General features: G+C 39.0%; 1 protein-coding gene across 1 annotated transcript in view; it reads right to left on the bottom strand.

Annotated features, from left to right (window-relative positions):
* Nucleotides 1–6,689: 6,689 nt before the first annotated feature.
* LOC143738004 (uncharacterized) overlaps nucleotides 6,690–19,369 on the bottom strand; it is a 53,832-nt gene continuing 41,152 nt past the window's right edge. Inside the window, exons 51-85 of the mRNA XM_077229843.1 lie at nucleotides 18,927–19,038; nucleotides 18,755–18,847; nucleotides 18,600–18,663; nucleotides 18,415–18,513; nucleotides 18,228–18,331; nucleotides 17,920–18,058; nucleotides 17,716–17,834; nucleotides 17,462–17,611; nucleotides 17,204–17,374; nucleotides 16,822–17,128; nucleotides 16,613–16,683; nucleotides 16,446–16,533; nucleotides 16,257–16,374; nucleotides 16,039–16,162; nucleotides 15,810–15,946; nucleotides 15,465–15,720; nucleotides 15,136–15,378; nucleotides 14,875–15,051; nucleotides 14,632–14,777; nucleotides 14,454–14,544; nucleotides 13,958–14,347; nucleotides 13,684–13,810; nucleotides 13,409–13,527; nucleotides 13,113–13,309; nucleotides 12,846–13,029; nucleotides 12,597–12,762; nucleotides 12,384–12,508; nucleotides 11,966–12,274; nucleotides 11,653–11,856; nucleotides 11,432–11,557; nucleotides 10,862–11,032; nucleotides 10,661–10,765; nucleotides 10,483–10,578; nucleotides 10,241–10,372; nucleotides 6,690–6,811 (exon numbers count right to left, since the gene is read on the bottom strand). Coding sequence (XP_077085958.1) covers nucleotides 6,791–6,811; nucleotides 10,241–10,372; nucleotides 10,483–10,578; nucleotides 10,661–10,765; nucleotides 10,862–11,032; nucleotides 11,432–11,557; nucleotides 11,653–11,856; nucleotides 11,966–12,274; nucleotides 12,384–12,508; nucleotides 12,597–12,762; nucleotides 12,846–13,029; nucleotides 13,113–13,309; nucleotides 13,409–13,527; nucleotides 13,684–13,810; nucleotides 13,958–14,347; nucleotides 14,454–14,544; nucleotides 14,632–14,777; nucleotides 14,875–15,051; nucleotides 15,136–15,378; nucleotides 15,465–15,720; nucleotides 15,810–15,946; nucleotides 16,039–16,162; nucleotides 16,257–16,374; nucleotides 16,446–16,533; nucleotides 16,613–16,683; nucleotides 16,822–17,128; nucleotides 17,204–17,374; nucleotides 17,462–17,611; nucleotides 17,716–17,834; nucleotides 17,920–18,058; nucleotides 18,228–18,331; nucleotides 18,415–18,513; nucleotides 18,600–18,663; nucleotides 18,755–18,847; nucleotides 18,927–19,038 — 5,281 coding nt within the window. The 3' untranslated portion in view covers nucleotides 6,690–6,790. The remainder of the gene's footprint in view (nucleotides 6,812–10,240; nucleotides 10,373–10,482; nucleotides 10,579–10,660; nucleotides 10,766–10,861; nucleotides 11,033–11,431; nucleotides 11,558–11,652; nucleotides 11,857–11,965; nucleotides 12,275–12,383; nucleotides 12,509–12,596; nucleotides 12,763–12,845; nucleotides 13,030–13,112; nucleotides 13,310–13,408; nucleotides 13,528–13,683; nucleotides 13,811–13,957; nucleotides 14,348–14,453; nucleotides 14,545–14,631; nucleotides 14,778–14,874; nucleotides 15,052–15,135; nucleotides 15,379–15,464; nucleotides 15,721–15,809; nucleotides 15,947–16,038; nucleotides 16,163–16,256; nucleotides 16,375–16,445; nucleotides 16,534–16,612; nucleotides 16,684–16,821; nucleotides 17,129–17,203; nucleotides 17,375–17,461; nucleotides 17,612–17,715; nucleotides 17,835–17,919; nucleotides 18,059–18,227; nucleotides 18,332–18,414; nucleotides 18,514–18,599; nucleotides 18,664–18,754; nucleotides 18,848–18,926; nucleotides 19,039–19,369) is intronic.

The raw sequence follows: 19,369 nt of genomic DNA, 5'->3' as shown, positions 1-19,369 counted from the left end.
CTTACGGCTCTAAATATGTTTTTCTTTTGTCTTCATTATAATTACTAACGACTGGCTATTCACACTGTTTCAATCCCTAATATCTTTTTTCAAAGTTCTCAGTTCACATTTGAAACTGTATCAAATGACCTTCTTGAAAAAAGAAACATTTCAGTAAGCATTCCTATTTAGAAAAATTCATAAAAATAACCGCTAGGTGGCAGGTGCATCTGAGGGCTAGCTAGCATGTTAGCTTAGCACAACATCAATACACGACAATTTATGAGATTAAAACCATGTTTGTTCTCCAAACTTACTATATAGGGCAAGTTGAATGTTTTAAATAATCTTCTGTGATCTGATTTGGCTTCAGATAAAAAATCAGACTGTAAATATATTATTTTATAGTATTCTGCACAATGATAAAGTCTATGTCGATTAGCATTACATTATACATATAATCTATTATTATGAAAATACCTGACATGGCTCGAAGAACACAGGTAAATCAAATATCATTGCAATCATGTTTATTGTCTTCAAAACGTCTTTATCTGCATGTTACAGCGATCTCTGGAAGCTTTGTTTATGCCAGGGACTTCCTGGGATGTCACATGATTATGGCTCTTCTTCATGTGTTCCATATATGGACTGCATGTGTGCACGGCGCCCTCAGGCTGCCAGTATGGATTGAAAACACAGTACATCAGAGTATCCAGCGCTCATAATGATTACATCAACCCATTTGGGTATAAATTCAATAAATATTATTCCTGTCTATATAAATCTGATGTAAACCTATGAGAATCTATCAATATTTCTCAAAATCAATTCAAGGTTATTTTGTCTAGAAGTGTGTCACTCACGGCCGGACTACAGACGGAGAGATGACGGATGTTGCTTGCTCTTTGTGTCCTGAATTGATGAATTATACATTTCACTACTGAAGGGGAATGTAAATCAGTAGATCAACCATTTCTCTAAAAGAGCTCAGATGTGCATCTCATCTCTTCATCTGGGAAGAATATAAACTGAGTTAATTCTGACAATGGAAGAACAACGTCTCCAGCCGGGAAGGAGAAGAGGAGTAAAGATGTGAGACTTTTCTCACTTGTAAGTCGCTTTGGATAAAAGCGTCTGCTAAATGAATAAATGTAAATGTAAATGAGAAGAAGAGTACAGAGGAAAACTGAGGACGAGATTATAGAGATGTTTCTGATGAAGGGCCACGGTTGTGGATCATGTTCTCAGTCATGACGTTATGACCTCTTGACCTCGTGACCTTATGACCTCATGACTTCGTAACCTTATGACCTTGTGACCTTATGGCGGGTCGAAAGGTGCAGTTGAATGTGTGTGTCCTCAATGTGCATATATTCCAGACTGATTTCCGAATAATTTTATTTGTGATCCAGACTTCACAGACAGACAGACACACACACACACACACACACACACACACACACACACACACACACACACACACACACACACACACACACACACACACACACACACACACACACACACACACACACACACACACACACACACACACACACAGATCTGGACACATCTCAACACTTGAAGCATGAGTCAGAATCTGCTTCCAGACACCCTGATAATAAAGCACATCATTTTAATGTTTGAATCTAAAGTTCTTATGTTGAGTCTACAGTTCGAGTTGATGAAAGTCACTTTCACACAGTAATGCTGAACAGGATGAATCCAGAGTTTCATGGTGTGTTTTTGTGAGTATAATCATCTTCAGCTTCACACTCTTAAAAATTAAGATTCTTTACATCTGTGGTTCCACGGAGAACATTTAACAAAACAGTGGCGGTTCTAGAGGGGGGGGGCGTGCCCCGGCGTGCCCCCTGTGACAGCAAGCTTGCCCCCCTAAATGTGGAGTGTGAAATAATTTTTACAAAACTGTTTTTTGCTATCGTTGTTTATCGTTGTATGCGTATTATTTTTTTGTTATTCTATCTTTGTGGATTTGCTTGTTCACGTGACAATTCGCATCACATTCGCGGGAATCGCGGCAGAATAACGTCTGTCTCCTGCACGCGAGAGAGGAGAGAAGGAGAAAGCTGGTAAATGTCAGTTCAGTTGCAAGTTCATTCTTTATGTGCGTATCGGGTGTGCGATGTGTATTGTCTATTATGATATTGTAATCAATGTTTTAACTGTATACGAGGCACTGTGAGCTGACATCGCATTTGTCTATCTTCCTTTCACTGTGTGCGGTTCATAGGTAGACTATGTCCCCAAATTAGTTTATGTCTTATATTTATATCATATTATGTTCTTATATTAGAATATCAGATCAGCAAGAGTGCCGTTTTCCCGTGCACAATTGCAACTGTGATATTGATGTTACACAACAGTTAAATTAACAATAAGTGAACATTGGGAGTTACTTTTTAGACACAATATTGTCAATATTGTTTGTTTTCCCTTTATTTCGCCGACTAGAATTTCAAAATGAAACCGTAGCAGAGTCTCAATGCAACAGACAGCGATGATTTATTGACTGAAATCCGCGTTTTGAACGAATCACTTGCTTCTTTCCCGAATGAATCAGCCGTTTGAACGAATGGGTTGAATGAATGAATCCCTCAACTCACTTATTAAGACAGTGACTTGCCGCCGGCTACTGGCGGGTTTAGTTTCATATTTAAAATACCCTTTAATTAAAACATTAAAATTAGAAATCATTTCATATTTAAATATTGATTTAAAAAAAAATCTCATAGCTTTATTTATACAATTATAAATGGAGTGTAAATATATTAATGCCGCTTCTGTGCACCTCTGCACTGCAAACATGGATTTTGATTGAATGAATGAATTTGACTGGTAACAGTGGTACTGTATAATTATTGTATAATTAAGTATTATTGTATAAATAAGTATAATTACTGTATAATTTGAATGTTAGTATTTGGCATAAAAGGTGATTCATAACTATATAAATTTAGAAAATGCCCCTGGAAATCAATTTAAGGTGGCAAATTAAATTAATAAAAAAATAATTAAAAAATGAATTTCGGTCCTGCTGTTAACTCACCACATCATAGAATATTAAAAAATATGAATATATTTGTGAGTCTGCTGTCAACAACAGGCCTAAACCAGCCATGTCACCAGCACAAAAACCCAATCAGTAAAATATCATCTAATCATCAAAAAAACATTGAAAATATTGAGATATATTTTGTCAGTATTGCACACCCCTAATGTACAGTATGAATTTTGATTTCTTCAGGTCTTAAAAAGCCTTAAATTTGACTTTATAAAGTGTGCAGGAACCCTGTAAACGGTTAGTAGTTACCTAGCCTAGCAAGTCAGTTATTTTCAGTAAATGTATTAATACGCTTCTTGGTCCCCATTGCTTTTGCTCTATAGTTCTCACCAACATGAAGAGAAAGAAGGACATCATGTCAATTACAGTTACTCTGACTAATACTGAATATGTAATGCAAATGTAAAAATATAATGGAAATGCAAATGCATTGTTGAATGATTATAAACATGGTATTTTGCCTGTTAATGCCTGCAGTGCAGAAAATGATATGACAACAATAAGGTCTATATGTAACTGGTCCCTCTAACAGCACAACTGGCCCCAGCTTGGCCCCCCCAGTTGAAATGGTCTAGAACCGCCACTGTAACAAAAGATTCTTTATCGTGGAAAAAAGGTATTTAGATTATTAAAATGTTCTTCACTCTCTCCATTTGCTGTGAAAATCTCATACGGGTTCTTCACTCAAATATATGAAATATAGCCTAGCTCAACGCTCAAACCAGGTGTAATCGATGCTTTATTACTCAATACAACACCTGATGATAGATCAAACCGCCTGACACACGAGAGATAGCTCCCCCTGCTGGACACTCCAGGAACAGCAGCTGCGCTTTCAAATCAGTCAAGTCAAGTCACCTTTATTTATATAGCGCTTTTTACAATACAGATTGTATCAAAGCAGCTTCACAGTGATAACATGAAAATAATATAACAGAGTTTGTTTCTAAAAGAAAATTGAGTCAACGTCCACCTTAAGTAAGGCAGATCAATAATATTATTGAATATTAAATGTCCCCAACTAAGCAAGCCAAAAGCCAAGGCAACAGTGGCAAGGAACCAAAACTCCATCAGGTGACAGAATGGAGAAAAAAACCTTGGGAGAAACCAGACTCAGTCGGAGGGCCAGTTCTCCTCTGCCCAACGAAGGAACAGTGCATGATTTATGATTCGGGCAGCATTACAAGGCAGATTGGATCGGAACATTTAGAAATGTATCCATTTCCATCTTTTAGAAGTCCAAGTAATCACGCCGGTGTTGAGACGAGTTGTTGAGGATCAAATCAGGTCGTTTTTATTTGCATAGCGCTTTAAAAAGCAGCAAATCTTGCCTTAATGTCTTAATACATTCATTAATATTTGTTCACAGATAAATTCTGCACAGGGTGAATGGCTTTCGCATGGAGTTGTTAGAAAGAAGTATATTGTCTGAGTTTGATTTAATGGATCCCAGTGGCGACGCTTTTTAATTTTTGTTGTAGTAGAAGGATTTATCCACTTTATTGCAGGGTTAGGGTTAAATTAAAAAATAAATAAAAATATGTATATCAGTCCAAAAATGTCCAATGTACTAACTACAATTAAGGCATTAAACTTCTCTCATAGGCTGAGCAGATTCCTGAATAACAACAAATGATCAATGTAACACAACTTTCATAATTTAGACAAGTTTAACAGATCGTGAGAGCCACAGTTGTTTATGCCTAAATATGTGGAAGCATCGTTACATTTGTTTGACGTCACGGTAATGTTCCTTGTTGAAATATATTAAAAAATAATATCAAAAAATGTAAAAGCAAGAACAGTGGCTGCGTTTAAGGACTTGGCAATTAATCTAGATTAAAAAGACTGAAGGAACTTAATCTGGACTGAAGATTAAGACTGTTGTATTATGTTATGACAATGACAATAATTGTTGTTGATGTTTTTTGTTGTTGTTGTTTTCTTTTACGAGCATTTAATTAAAAAAAATAAAAATAATAAATAAAAATAATAAAATACCTGGTGTTTTTTTAAATTCTCTTTATTTCTTTACATTATTCAAGCATGTATTGTTTGTTATTCTACCCTGGCATTAATAATAATAATAATAATAATAATAATAATAATAATAATAATAATAATAATAATAATAATAGAAGTTAAATAAAATAAAACTTTTAAAAATATTTAAAATGTGAACTGAATTATGGATAAATGGATTGCGTAGACACGCCCACCTGCGCGCGCCTCTCACAGAGACTCGCATCTCTCCGGATTCGCGCCCTTCGGTCTGAGGTGATTCTGCGAGAACGGTGACAGAAGAACTAGCGCCAACGAAAATGTTAATTTAATCGGAAAACACACTCATGGATAACAAAAGTTCGTGCTTGAAGACTAGTCGAAAGAGTAATCGGGTCTGCTTCCACGTGACGACGACAAATCAACACAGAAGTTTTGCTCAGAAACGTGTGGTAAATTTGACTTTTTTTTAAATTCCGTTTGCAAAATTATATCACATGAAAGTGACCTCAGAGAATCAGACGTCTTCACAATATTTTTCATGGTCTGTGCGTTTTCTTGAGTTTGTACAAGGGTCATAACCCAACTGCAGATTCATTATAGTATTTACTGCAGCTGAGGACAGTGTCAGTTCACAGTCCATTACATATTGTCATTAAAGTTCCTTATCTAAAAATATACAATGATGTCTTAATTTATTTGTGATAGGATGAGTTACTGGGTTGTAAACCCGTGATAGGGGACACCTTCATGTTTGGTTGTTTAACTTTCAGCCTGCCATTTGTGAGGATCCTTCTTCAGATAAGAACAGTTCATAAAATACTATTGCAAGTGTTTTTGAGTTCTATGAGTTTTTCTGGATGTAGCCTATCTGCTGCTCCTGGGCTGTCTTACGTAATTAAGTGAAATCATTAAGTTAAAGGCAAGTAAATATACTTAACACAGATATTAACAGCCTACAGCAAACAAGTGATGATGACTATAAATGTAAGTTTGGTTATCAAATTGTCCCTTGACTGAAACCTAATGATCATTGACATGCCAGGTTTTCAGTCGTCCTTGAGTTATTGTATTTTTAATCTGAAAAACATTCTTTATATTTTCATGTTCACTTCAGTGCTGTATGTTATTGGTTAATTAATTGAACTGTGGTCATTCTAATGCGTCCTAATAATGGCTTAAAATCCTAGGCATTAGTAACGGAGTGAATGAACACAGTTTGAGTGTGTGTTATTACGAAGGGATGCCTTGGACATTGGAAAGTTTTGGACTAATAATATAATTACAAGGGTGATGTATGACAGCTCTTTTAGTGTACTTGGGAACTTGAAATCTATTAAAAACAGTCTTCAACCATCTGGTTAATAACTTTAACTAGGTTCCTGCATTCAAATAGAGATGCAGCGATACAATAATTATTTGAGTTATGTTTTATAACAAGTAAATGGCTGATACTACTAAGTGAAATTAGGCATCAGAGTGTAATAATGTACAGAATGACAGATAAAGAAATATTCTAAAGGACTTAATACCCTTATTCTCCTGTTTTATTATGATTTGTTTTGTTGCAGACGCTTCTCACCCCGTACGGTGGAACGCTTGATAAAAACACAACAGCAAGAAGATTTCAGGTTTACCTTTACTGTCACTAAATTGCATACAGACTTCTCACAAGCAATTCATATTGTATGACGACTTGCTACGTTGTCTGGATGTGATCCCTCATTCCTCAGCTTCTTTGCTCTGAAAACAAGAACATAAGAGTTATTATTACAGTCAATGCGTGAGTTTCATGCAGAGCTCCTCTGTCCTGCTCCTGAAATACTCCTAAAACACTCCTAATCAGGGTTTGGAAGTAAACGCTGATCTCCAGGAGCAGGACTAAAAGGTTTAATCCACAGTGGCAGAACGAGTTATTTTATTCACTGAAGCTGCATGGACAGACGCTTTCACACACTTTTTTACATGGATGGATGGAAAGGTGAGCTCAAACTTCTGTTTACATCCAAACTGCTCTTAATCTTGAAAATGACTGATGTGACGTGCTTAAAACGTTTACATGTTTAGGGCTGTGCGATATGACGATATATATCAGATGGACGTTATTAAAAAGTCTATCGTTTCATATTATGCTCTATCGTTTATATTGTGGTGTCGCAAAAAACATTGTGTACATTAAAACATTGCAAAACTTTTTCATCATTTGGATGACTTAGGGCCATGGGGATGCAGACAGAAAGATGAATAACACGGCGAGTGACGGAGACAGAACCGGCTGACCCGAGCAGAACTGGCTGACCCGAGCAGGACCAGCAGAACCCCGAGCCGGTCCTGAACGCGGGGCTACCGCTGTAGATGAACATGGACAGGTTAAATTTATATATGTTTGGTTGACTGTTATATTTTGATAATGAACATGCTGCGATGTCAAGTTAACAAGAACGTGTGCGCCCGAGGCGTTGGCGCGATCACAGTAATTTTTGTCCTTCTGAGGAACCGGTTACTCCGTAATTTATGGTCATACAGATAGAGACAAGATATTATTCAAAACTGTAAAGCTTATGTAAAATACAGAAAACAAGCACGATCCGTTTTATGCCGTCTCAGTTTCCTTTTTGTGAACTTTGGACCCCCTCACATGAACCGAAGCTCAGCAAAATGTTTCCTTTAGTTTTGTTAATCTGTAATTATTTCAGGGAATGCAGAATCCTTGACAACATTCAAAAGACAGCTGAAAACTCATCTCTTCCGTGAGCACTTAAAGCCACACTATGCAAGAATTTTACCTTAATATAACAGCTTCAAAGTCATTTCGGTGGTAAACAAACTCATAGTAGGACGAATCATCCTGGTAGTAAAGCTTGGGGGGGACGCCGCTGGAAAAACCAGCAATGCAAGTGTGAGAGGAGCGCCCGCGACAAATCTCGCGAGAATCACGAAATGCTTTACGGCAACGACGTCACACACATCAACAACAACATGAAGCACGAAGACACTTGCGCGCATTTCAGACGTGATACTCGAGTCGAAGATGGAAAAAGCAAAGAAAACGCGGTCGGAAGAGACTAGGAAAAGGAAATCAGAATCTGACTGCGTGAGGAACCGGACAAGAGTCCCACTCCCTCGGGCATTTACTCGTTGGCGCGAGCTAAACAGCAGCACTGGATGCAACAGCATCTTGTTGATGGACTAGTAAGTAAATATCTTATTTTGTAAACTTGTTTGCGTTCTATATTGTATGTTGTTGCGCTTTGTTTGTAGTATGTCATTTTTTACGATGCTGTTCATTCATCCATTGTTGATAATTAGACCAGTCCAATAATTTATCATGAGATTATCATGTGAACAGTTGTCAATATCTCACAAAGTTATCAGGACACAAATAAGCCTAGCAAACTATTATGATAAATTGCAATAATCATGTCTAATGACATCATAACGGCGAATGTTATTAAATAATGCGACGTACATTTAACTTTATTGATGTCATCTGGCGTTTTGTAATGTTTACATTACACTCAAAAAACACAAATGAAATTATACAGTGATATGAGATTTTGGTCATATCGCCCAGCCCTATTGTCATTAGACTATGCAGACTATTATAATCGTTTCATTTATTTATCATAAGTGATTTAAAGTGGTAGGATCAGAGTGAATATGACAAGTACAACAGTAAACCTATAGTTAGCAAGGATCAGCCACAGTGAAAGTGAGCTGTTTAATTAATAATGACACTACAGTGCTTCCACACAAATAGTGCATAAATACTTAAAATACTACTTTAATTGTTTTTAACATTTTATCTCTATATTCACATTGCTAGTAATATACTTTTTTTGGGTTAAAATTACATGTTTGCTTGTTATCTCAGTTCATAAAGTGGTGTTCTAAATCTTTTGTCTTCATTAATTGATTAATCTTGGTTGTAACTCCTTTTTCAATCAGCAGTTATTAACTAAAGAAGGCATGTATTGAGTAACACATGAATTGCTTCTCTGAATACTTATATTATGTCTTTCATGTCAGCTCACGGGCAATCTGTTCGGAGGAAAACCCCCAGAATCCAGCAGTTGTAACTGATGCCATCCTGAATGTGCTGATAAAGGCTTTGAAAGAACAGTCAGCGTGGAAAACACTCTTTCCTGGAGGACATGATTCACAAAAGTGATGGAGATTAAGTACCGGGATTCTTTCCATAAAGTCAGGAGCAGAAATGTGAATTCACTCTATCTATTTTCTAAAGGCATCTTGTTTTATTGATCTTATTGTGAAAGATTGATCCATGCATATGTTCCTTTTTTATTTTTTGACCACATAATTTTTAATCAAAATATCATCTCTCTCTTCTCTCTGGTGACATGTGCAGGACTTCTCCAATCATTTAGTGCTCTTACACTCATCTGCCTCCTTTTGTCAGTGCAACGCCTGCATATGAACATCCAATCAACAACCGATGTACAGAACGAAATCCCTACCCGAGGTCACAATACTCTACTTCTGATTCAACATGACTTTATCTGCTGACATATGGACATACGTATCCACTAAAGTCTACCTTGCAGTAAAATACCATTACACAAGAGAATGAGTGGAAGATGATGTCTGTCTGCCTCACCAACAATCCACTCAAAGACAGACAAGCATCTTACAATGGTTGGAGGAAACAGCGGCCAAGTTTGAAATCAGAACACAATTATGAAATAACATTACATAATTGATAACATTAGCGGTGAAAAAATATGTGCGCTTCACACGGCTAGTTTGAAATGGGCCTGTTTGTTTTTTTCTTTTGCTTACTTTTAATTTGGTTATCCACACAAGTTCTGCTGTTTGTGAAATTTAAATTATAATAAAAATATGCTGGGAAAATTTTGGTTTCTGATTATTAGAAAAAATATTCAACAGTTTTATCAATTGTCAATATTATATATCATTCATTGTAACCCTAATTCAGTCCATTTCAATATGGTGCAGTGCTCAGATTCTTATTTCAGCAAGATTAGAGTGAATCGGCAAGAAAAGTCGTAGCTGGTCATTCATTCAGTCAGCTCTGTTTTCTTTTAATCGGTGTGTTAGCCTGCCCGATCACAGTCGAGTTGCTTGAATCAACTTATCGGGCTAATTAAACAAACAACTTTTCTGTTTGCAGCTATAATTTTGACTTGTTACCTTTCCAACTTCACGGCTCTTGGCCCTCAGCTTGTTGACCTGGGACTCTGCGATGTCAGCGCGCTCCTGAGCCTCCTCCAGCTCATGCTGCACCTTCCTGTACCTGGACAGGTGAGTGTTGGCCTGTTCCTCCTGTTACGATTACACAAGATATTCAACCCATTTCATAGCAGTGCATTCATGGCACTGGACGTTCTTGTCAATATTAAAACTTCACGCTCAAGATTTGATATTATACTTACAGCTTCTTCAGACTGCCGCTTGTAGGCCTTCACTTTCAGCTGCAGCTTGTCTACCAGATCCTGCAGTCGAGTCACGTTCTTCTTGTCTTCCTCAGTCTTTGGGTGTAAATATTGGTCATGGTCTTAGTTAAACTGTATATTGTAAAAGGTGATACATTTCTTATTCTAGTAGTTTTACCTGGTAGGTAAGTTCCTTCACTCTCCTCTCGTATTTGCGCACTCCTTTCACAGCGTCTGCTCCACGTCTCTGCTCGGCTTCAACTTCAGACTCTAACTCGCGCACCTTCAGTAGAGAGTTATTGTTTTGCTTGTCAAATCTCTGCCACGACCAGTACATCTAAGAATGAGTTTTGTTAAGCTCCTGAACACTCAAATTTACCCTGGACTCCAGTTTCTGGAGCTGTTTCTTTCCACCCTTCATGGCCAGACTTTCAGCCTCATCCAGACGGTGCTGCAGGTCTTTGACAGTCACCTCCAGGTTCTTCTTCATCCTCTCTAGGTGAGCACTGGTGTCCTGCTCCTTCTTCAGCTCCTCAGCCATCATGGCAGCCTGAAATATAAGCCAATTTAAGTGAACTAACCAATATAGATGGGCAGTTGTGGCCTAATGGTTAGAGAGTCGGACTTGTAACCCGAAAGTCGAGGGTTTGACTCTCAATTCTGGCAGATAATGATTGAGGGGCCCTTCAGCAAGTCACATAACCCCTTATCGCTCTCTGGGTGCCACAACAAAAAATAGCTGCTCACTGCTCCTGATGTGTGTGCACTAACTCTAACTTGGTTAAATGCAGAGGACAAATTCCGAGTATGGGTTACCATACTTGGTCTTCACTTCACTTCATAGCTAAAAATACCTTATATGGATATTCCCTTTGTTACCACATAAACCTAAATATAAAGTCATATAACTGTTTAAATTAGGATAGAGAGGCAGAATGTAAACTCTCACATCAGTGATGGCCTTCTTGGCCTTCTCCTCTGCATTTCTGGCCTCCTGTACTGAATCTTCCACCTCACCTTGAACCTGGATCAGATCAGTCTCAAGCTTCTTCTTGGTGTTAATAAGACTTGTATTCTGTGGGATGTAAGCAGTTAGTTTAGTCTTCATTTTTATATGAAAGTTTATCATGTATCCTGAATTTGTTCCAAGTATTTAGTCATTTTTTGTACTTGTGAGTGCAGCAGTCCCACACGTTCGCTGGCATCAACCAGCTCTTGCTCCGCCACTTTGCGGCCTCTCTCTGTTTGCTCCAGTGCAGCTCTCAGCTCCTCAATCTCTGCTTGCATCAGGTTATTCCTGCGCTCCACCATGGACACCTGCTCCTTCATGTCCTCCTGTCCTCTGAGAGCTTCATCAAGGTGCAGTTGGGCATCCTGTGGCAACATTCTTTCTTTGTTAGTTCTCTTGCTTTGGTTCATGTATCATATTCATTTTGTCAAACATTCAATGCTTAATGCATTTCCACATTCTACAGAAAGATACCTTGAGTTGACCTTGGATGTTCCTGAGCTGTTTCTGGGCCTCGGCAGCCTGGCGGTTGGCATGACTCAGCTGGATCTCCATCTCATTCAAATCTCCCTCCATCTTCTTTTTGACTCTCAGGGCATCATTTCTGCTCCTGACCTCAGCGTCCAGTGTGCTCTGCATGGAATCGATCACTCTTTGGCTGTTCCTCTTGATCTGTTCCATCTCCTCATCCTTCTCAGCAATCTTCCTGTCAATCTCGCTCTTCACCTGGTTTAGCTCCAGCTGCACACGAAGAATCTTGGACTCTTCATGCTCCAGGGTGCCCTGGTGGATAGTTAAAGTAAGAATAAATCAACCTGGTAGAAAAATTGTGTAATGTCCACCATGTTAGAATAGTATTTTCCCATGGTTTGAAAGTTTTAAATAACAATACTTCAGCTTCTTCAAGCGCAGTCTGGATCTCTGTTTTCTCAGACTCCACTATCTTCTTTGCCTTTTCCAGTTCATGAATCGTCTTTCCAGTCTCTCCAAGCTGCTCAGTGAGATCAGAAATCTCCTCTAAAGGGTTTAAAAAGCAGAAATGTAAAAATTTCTTTAAATGCATCTCTTTTTTTAGTCCCTGGTGAACAAATAAAAATTGCATTACGTTGCAGATTCTTGTTCTCCCTCTTCAGTGTCTCAAGGTGGTCAAGAGCTTCCTCGTAGGAGTTCTTCATTTTGAAAAGCTCAGTGCTGAGAGAACGAGCTTCTTTCTGAGCACCTTCTAGTTCAGCCTGACTTTCCTCATACTTCTGTTTCCACTCTGCTAGCACCTGAAAATGAAACAAATGTAGTTATTGTGAATTACCTAAGTTCATCAGTGTTTAGGTTTTTAGGTTATCCATGTCTTTCTTACCTTGTCAAAGTTTCTCTGCTTCTTGTCAAGGTTGGCTGCCAATGCATTTGCCCTCTCCACATCAATCATGAGATCCTCTACTTCACCCTGCAGTCTCTGTTTGGTCTTTTCAAGAGAGGCACACTTTGAGTTCACCGCCTCAATTGATTCTTCAGCATCCTGCAGACGCTGGGCCAGCTTTTTCCTGAGTGAAGTGATATGAAATTATGAAATCTTATAATATTTTTCATATTAATGTAGGAAGACCTTTTCCATTGATGTATTTACTTGGATTCCTCAAGCTCCTCAGTTCGCTGGATGGCATCAGTCTCATATTTGGTTCTCCACTGAGCCACTTCACTGTTGGCCTTAGACATTCCACGCTGGAGTTCAGCTTTGGCCTCCTGCTCTTCCTCAAACTGCTCTCTGAGCAAATCACAGTCATGGCGGGCAGACTGAACCGCATGGGCCAGAGCGTTCTTGGCCTTGAAGTCAAAAGGTTTCCTTTTATTGTACACCGCTATGTTCATAGTTATTCACGGTACTTGGTAACAGAAAATAGTAGCATTTTTGTAGGTACATACCTTGACCTCTTCTTCAATATGTCTTTTGAGTTCCTCAATCTGCTGAGTATAAGCTTGTTTGCCTCTTGTCAATTGAGAAACAAGAGCTTCTTTCTCCTCCAATTGACGCCCAATTTCCCCTAGTATGAGACAATGGGCAATTTATCTTTATAAGTGTCCACAAGAGCTGTATCATGTCAGTATTGGGTTTTTGCATCACAGGTTTTTGCTCAGTTCTATAATTGTATGCATGATGTATTCAATGTGTGCGGGGTATATTTAGTTTATTTACGTACCATTTTCAGTTTGCAGCCTTGCCCTCTGTCCATTTAAATCATTAAGTTGGCGTACAAACTCATCATTTTTGGTTTTTAGCTCACTTGTTTGGTCTTCTAATGTCCGGCACATCTTTTCAAGGTTTGCCTACATAAATTATAAAAAGTTTTCAAACTGTTTGACCTCTTTGTGGTTTGTTCTTTCGGCAATTATTTATATTTCAAGCTGCTAAAGTTAAAGTAGTTTTGCAAAACTAAAACTAAATCTTCACTTGAAGTTTTCCCAATAGTATACCTTTGCTTTAGCCACAGCCTCCATGTTACTTGTCAAGTCATCAATCTCCATCTTGTATTCACTCTTCTCCTTCTCCAGCTTCTGTTTGACCCGCTGAAGGTTGTCGATCTGTTCTCCGAGCTCAGCCACACTGTCCGCCTGCTTCTTTCGGAGAGCTGCAGCCGTTGCTTCATGCTGCAAGGTGGACTCTTCTAGATCACGACGCAACTTCTGAAATTCAGCTTCACGCTTCTTGTTCATCTCAATCTGGGCAGAAGTGGCACCACCAGCTTCCTCAAGCCTCTCACTGATCTCTTCAAGTTCCCTGGAGAGATCAGCTCTCTGCTTTTCCACTTTAGCACGAGCAGCTCGCTCAGCCTCAATTTCCTCTTCCAGCTCCTCAATACGGGCCTAAATAAAAAAATAAAAAATGATGCTGTGGTATTGGCAACGTGGGTTTTTCCAGCTCTGCAACTACTTCACAGTTTCACATAGAAAATATTAGGGTTAGGTTTACCTGAAGTTCTTTGATTTTCTTCTGAAGCTGTGCTCCCAAAGACTGTTCGTCCTCAATCTTGCTGAGAAACTGACTTATCTCAAAGTCTTTCCTGTTTTTAAAGTATTGTTTTTTAAAATGTGCACAATACTTACTTTTTGTTAAATGTGTGATTGTGTAGAGACTGATGTCCACTCACTTTTTGATCTTCTCTTCTGATTGCTGTTTGTCATTCTCCAGGTCCATTAGGGACTCCTGGGCCAGTTTCAAATCACCTTCAAGCTTTCTCTTGGCTCTCTCAAGGTCCATACGGAGCTTCTTCTCCTGCTCCAGTGAGCCCTCAAGCTATTGTCACAGACACCAGAGCATTTAAATCTGATATAGAGACACAACATTTATTTCCTATTGATTCACGCTCTTATTCTCATGCCAAATATCTTACATCATCCACTTGCTGTTCAAGCTTTGTCTTAGATTTAGTCAGAGTGTTCACTTTGTCTTCCTCTGCCTGAAGGTCATCAAGAGTCTGCTGGTGTGCCTCTTGGAGGGCTTTCTTCTCTTTGGTCAGCTTGGCAATGCTCTCATCCTGAGAGGCCATCTCCTCCGTCAGGTTCTTAACCTAAATGGAAACATTGTTCACTGGATTCATTCTCAAGATCCTAAAAAATCAGCAGTGTGAAGAATAGCTGAAAAGATTATTGACCTTATTTTCTGTTGCATGTTTCTCCTTCTCCACTTTGGCCAAGGTGAGCTCCAGGTCATCGATGTCTTTCTTCAGTTCAGAGCATTCGTCCTCCAGTTTCCTCTTCTTGGCAGTCAGTTCAGCATTGATTTCCTCCTCATCTTCCAGTCTCTCGCTTGTCTCTTTGAGTTTGGCCTCGAGCTGGATCTTGCTTTTAATGAGACCTTCACATCTCTCCTCGGCATCAGAGAGGTTTTCAGATTCCTGTTCATTGAGATGGATTTAGTTTAATGGCTTATGTTCATAGCTGTAGCATTCATATTAGGATCAATAAGACCTAAAATACTCACAGATGATACTTGCAGTTGAAGATCGTTTTTCTCCTGAAGAAGTGACACCATTTTTTCTTCAAGCTCCTTCTTTTTAGCTAATGCCTTTGTTAGATCCTCCTTCATTTTCTCAAAGTTCTCCTTCATGGCTGCCATTTCTTTCTCTGTCTCCGCACTCTTTAGAAGTGGCTTGATCTTGAAGTACAGCTTCATCCATGGCCAATGTTTCACATTCATGAATGAGCGGATGTTGTATTGGATGGAATAAATTGACTCTCTGGGAGATAGAATTTCTGGTTTTAGTTTAACAAAAATATTAAATTTTATTTATTTAATTGTAAATTAAATAATGTGTATTTCTCTCACCTCCTCTCCATCATTTTGACAAACTCCTTCCTCATGAGGAAGCCCCGACAACGAGCCTGAGTCATGGTAACCAGCTCTGCTAGTTTCTCATCTCTCATCTCCTCAAGTGTACCCAACAGACCAGCTTTAAAGAACACCTGCAAGAACATATAATGATGTTTCTTGTATATTATGGAAGCCATTCTCCTCTATTGTTGATTTGAGCTTAGCCATTTGTTGTGCAGCTCACCTTGGTGTGTCCAAACTTATATTGCGTGTGGTCAACATCAATAGAGCCCAAGAGTTTCTCTGAAGCTTTTTTGTTGTCAATGAACTGTCCATCGGGGATGACGCTAGCATTTAATACTTTGTATCTAGAGAACAATCAGAGGATAGTCATGTTCTCGTGGAGCCACAAAAACATTCATAAAATGGTGAAGATTATGTGGTGCAAAAAGTTGTCTTTACCTTTGCTTGAAGTCACCATACAGGATTCTGCTGGGGAAACCCTTCCTACAGATTCTGATGCCCTCCAGCACACCATTGCACCTGAGCTGGTGGATAACCAGGAAGTTCTCCATCAGACCTGCAATGAAAATGTTCTTAAGGTTCCAGAGATATTTTCAAAACCTTTGAGTCTTCGGAGATTAGGATTACCTGGAGTCTTGGACTCATTAGGAATTAAGCAGCGCACAAAGTGAGGGTGAGTGCTCCTCAGGTTAGTCATCAGCTTTCCCAAGTTCTCCTGTGGAAATGTTTGTCATTAGTCTAATCAGTAATGGTGTAAAAATTCACATTCTTCATTAAAAGATAATCTGTTTTACCCTGAAAAGTGCAGACACTGTCTGGAAGGAACCACCCTTCTTCTTGCCTCCCTTTTTTCCACCTCCCTCAGCTGTTTTATGTCAATGAAAGAAATTGTTTTTTTATTGTCCTTGTGTTGCTTTCCATCAACCATTTCAATAAATCACTATTAGAGAATGTCTAATTGTGTCATAACACAAAGGAATTGAGGAAATGCAAATGGTCGTACCTTCAGCAGCTCCATGAGCGGCATACAGGAAGGCCAGCACTTTGAGCGATGACTTTTGGTAGAGTTGAACGACAGAATCGTTCAGTGGATCCTTGTTCTTGTCCAACCAGCCAGTAATGTTGTAGTCCACAGTGCCGGCGTAGTGCACCAGAGAGAAGTGGGCTTCTGCTTTACCTTTGGCAGGCTTGGGCTTCTGGAAAGCTGGACATTTGCCCAGATGCTGATCATATAGCTTGTTTTTGAAGCTTGTGTCTGTAGCCTTGGGGAACATGCACTCTTCTTCAAGGATGGAGAAGATACCCATTGGCTGTTGAAGAAATATTCACGCTAAAGTACAGGCACAATATGAATAATCATTTTAATGTGCTGAATGTCCTCTTACCTTCTCAATGAGCTCAATGCAGGCAGCTAAGTCCATACCAAAGTCAATGAACTCCCATTCAATGCCTTCTTTCTTGTACTCCTCTTGCTCCAGAACAAACATGTGGTGGTTGAAGAACTGTTGCAGTTTCTCATTTGTGAAGTTGATGCAAAGCTGTTCCAAGCTGTTGTACTGACAATTAAGCAGAGGCAAGTTCTTAATACTGACTGTTATCTTTATGTCTTGATTCTTAAACAGACATTAAAAACTGATGCTCACATCAAAGATCTCAAATCCAGCGATATCCAGCACACCAATGAAGAACTGTCTAGGCTGCTTTGTGTCCAACATCTCATTGATACGGACAACCATCCACAAGAACATTTTCTCGTAGACAGACTTGGAGAGCGCAGAGACTGCGTTGTTCACCTGAGAAATTCAAAGGTCAGTGTAGATCATATCATTACTCTTTTACTTCCCAAGATAACTATGAATGTCTACAAGAAACTTTATTCGAGTAGATAAGTGATCACCTGTGGTACTGTCTGGCCTTTGGTCACCATCTCATTTCCGACCTTCACTCTGGGGTAACACAGAGCTTTCAGCATGTCAGCGGAGTTGAGGCCCATGAGGTAGGCGATTTTATCAGCCACTGAGGAAGAACAGTTTTACACATTATTGTCACTTATGAAGTATACGTTTACATGTTTGTAGTATGTGTTAATTGTACGTCTTACCCTCGGTGCCATCAGGCTCGGCCTGCTCCTCTCTCTGCTTCTGTTTAAACTTCAAGCCTCCATGATGCATCACAGCACCTGTCAGCTTGTAGATACTGATTTTCTCATCCGCAGTGAAGCCCAGAATGTCAATGGCAGTCTGTTTTTATATGACCAAATGAATCATTTGCGAGCAAAAAAGAAGGGTATTTTATATTTTATCTCTTTCAGTTTATTGTAGTGTCTTTTTGATGTTTGTTTGCTCAGATAAATTTAATAAAATATGAAAATACTTGCTACTACTAATAATAATGTAGTTGTCCACATACATCTGTGGCAATGAACTCCTCCACATCATTGATACTCTTGACAGTGATTTCACCCTGGCTGATCATTGGATAGTCGTAAGGGTTGGTGGTGATGAGCAGGGCCTCTGTAAAGAATTGATGTGCAGTATGTTAACAGTGTTCTCAAACATGGAAATAAATGAAATGCACAATACTGTATATTTCTCACCGAGCAGCTCTGGCTTGTGTCCGGTCATGAGCTGGTAGAAGATGTGGTAGCTCCTCTCAGCAGACAGCTGGAATGTTACTCTTGACTTTTCCAGCAGATCTTACAAAGACAACAAAAAAAATGTATCCACATTTTTGCCTCTACATTAAACATTTATATTTTGGCTTAAAACAGTGATGACTCACAAGTTTCAATATCAGCTGAGGCCAGTTTTCCAGTGGTCCCAAAGTGAATTCTGATGAATTTACCCTAAGCAGATTGAAATATTTTGAAGTTTCGAACTCCCCATCTTTGGAATGTTAACTGAATTAGTACAATTCATCTGGCCACAGTAACTTACAAAACGAGAAGAGTTGTCATTTCTCACAGTCTTGGCATTTCCATAAGCCTCCAGCAGGGGGTTGGCTGCAATGATTTGATCCTCTAGCGACCCCTGGTGAGTAGTTAAGTAATTTCATCATGCAGAATAATTCTATCACTGAACTGTGTATGATATTCGATTATTTAGTCACCTTCATTTTGCCAGGGGTAGGTTCTGTCTTCTTTCCGCCAGCCACAGCGATTGTCGCAAAGTACTGGATGACACGTTTGGTGTTGACAGTCTTTCCTGCACCAGATTCTCCACTGAGTGGACATGTTAAAGATGGAAAAGAACATATTTCAGAATATTGTAAGTGTTGTGATATGTTGGCTTTTATGTAAGTGCTTCTTTAAAATCCATAAATGTCAGATGGGAAACCTGAGTACATGCATCATGCTGGGAGTGTGGTCTTATACTCCTATACATGCAGCACTGTCAGTAAGCGGCTTTTCTCACACCTTTCTATTACTTTAGTTATCCTGTCTTTCCCAGCACATGCCAATAAGAACGATGGTTATGCATTTACATGACTACGTTACAAGCTTTCAACAGCAGAAAAGCCAGGTGTTAAACTATTTTCTATCAATAGCTTAA

The sequence above is a fragment of the Siphateles boraxobius genome, unplaced genomic scaffold (genome assembly GCF_051911475.1).
Source record: "Siphateles boraxobius isolate OS27281-9 unplaced genomic scaffold, OSU_SipBor_1 136, whole genome shotgun sequence".
NCBI lineage: Eukaryota > Metazoa > Chordata > Actinopteri > Cypriniformes > Leuciscidae > Siphateles > Siphateles boraxobius.
The sequence above is the reverse complement of the archived record's forward strand: the minus strand, read 5'-3'. Positions and strand labels throughout refer to the sequence as shown.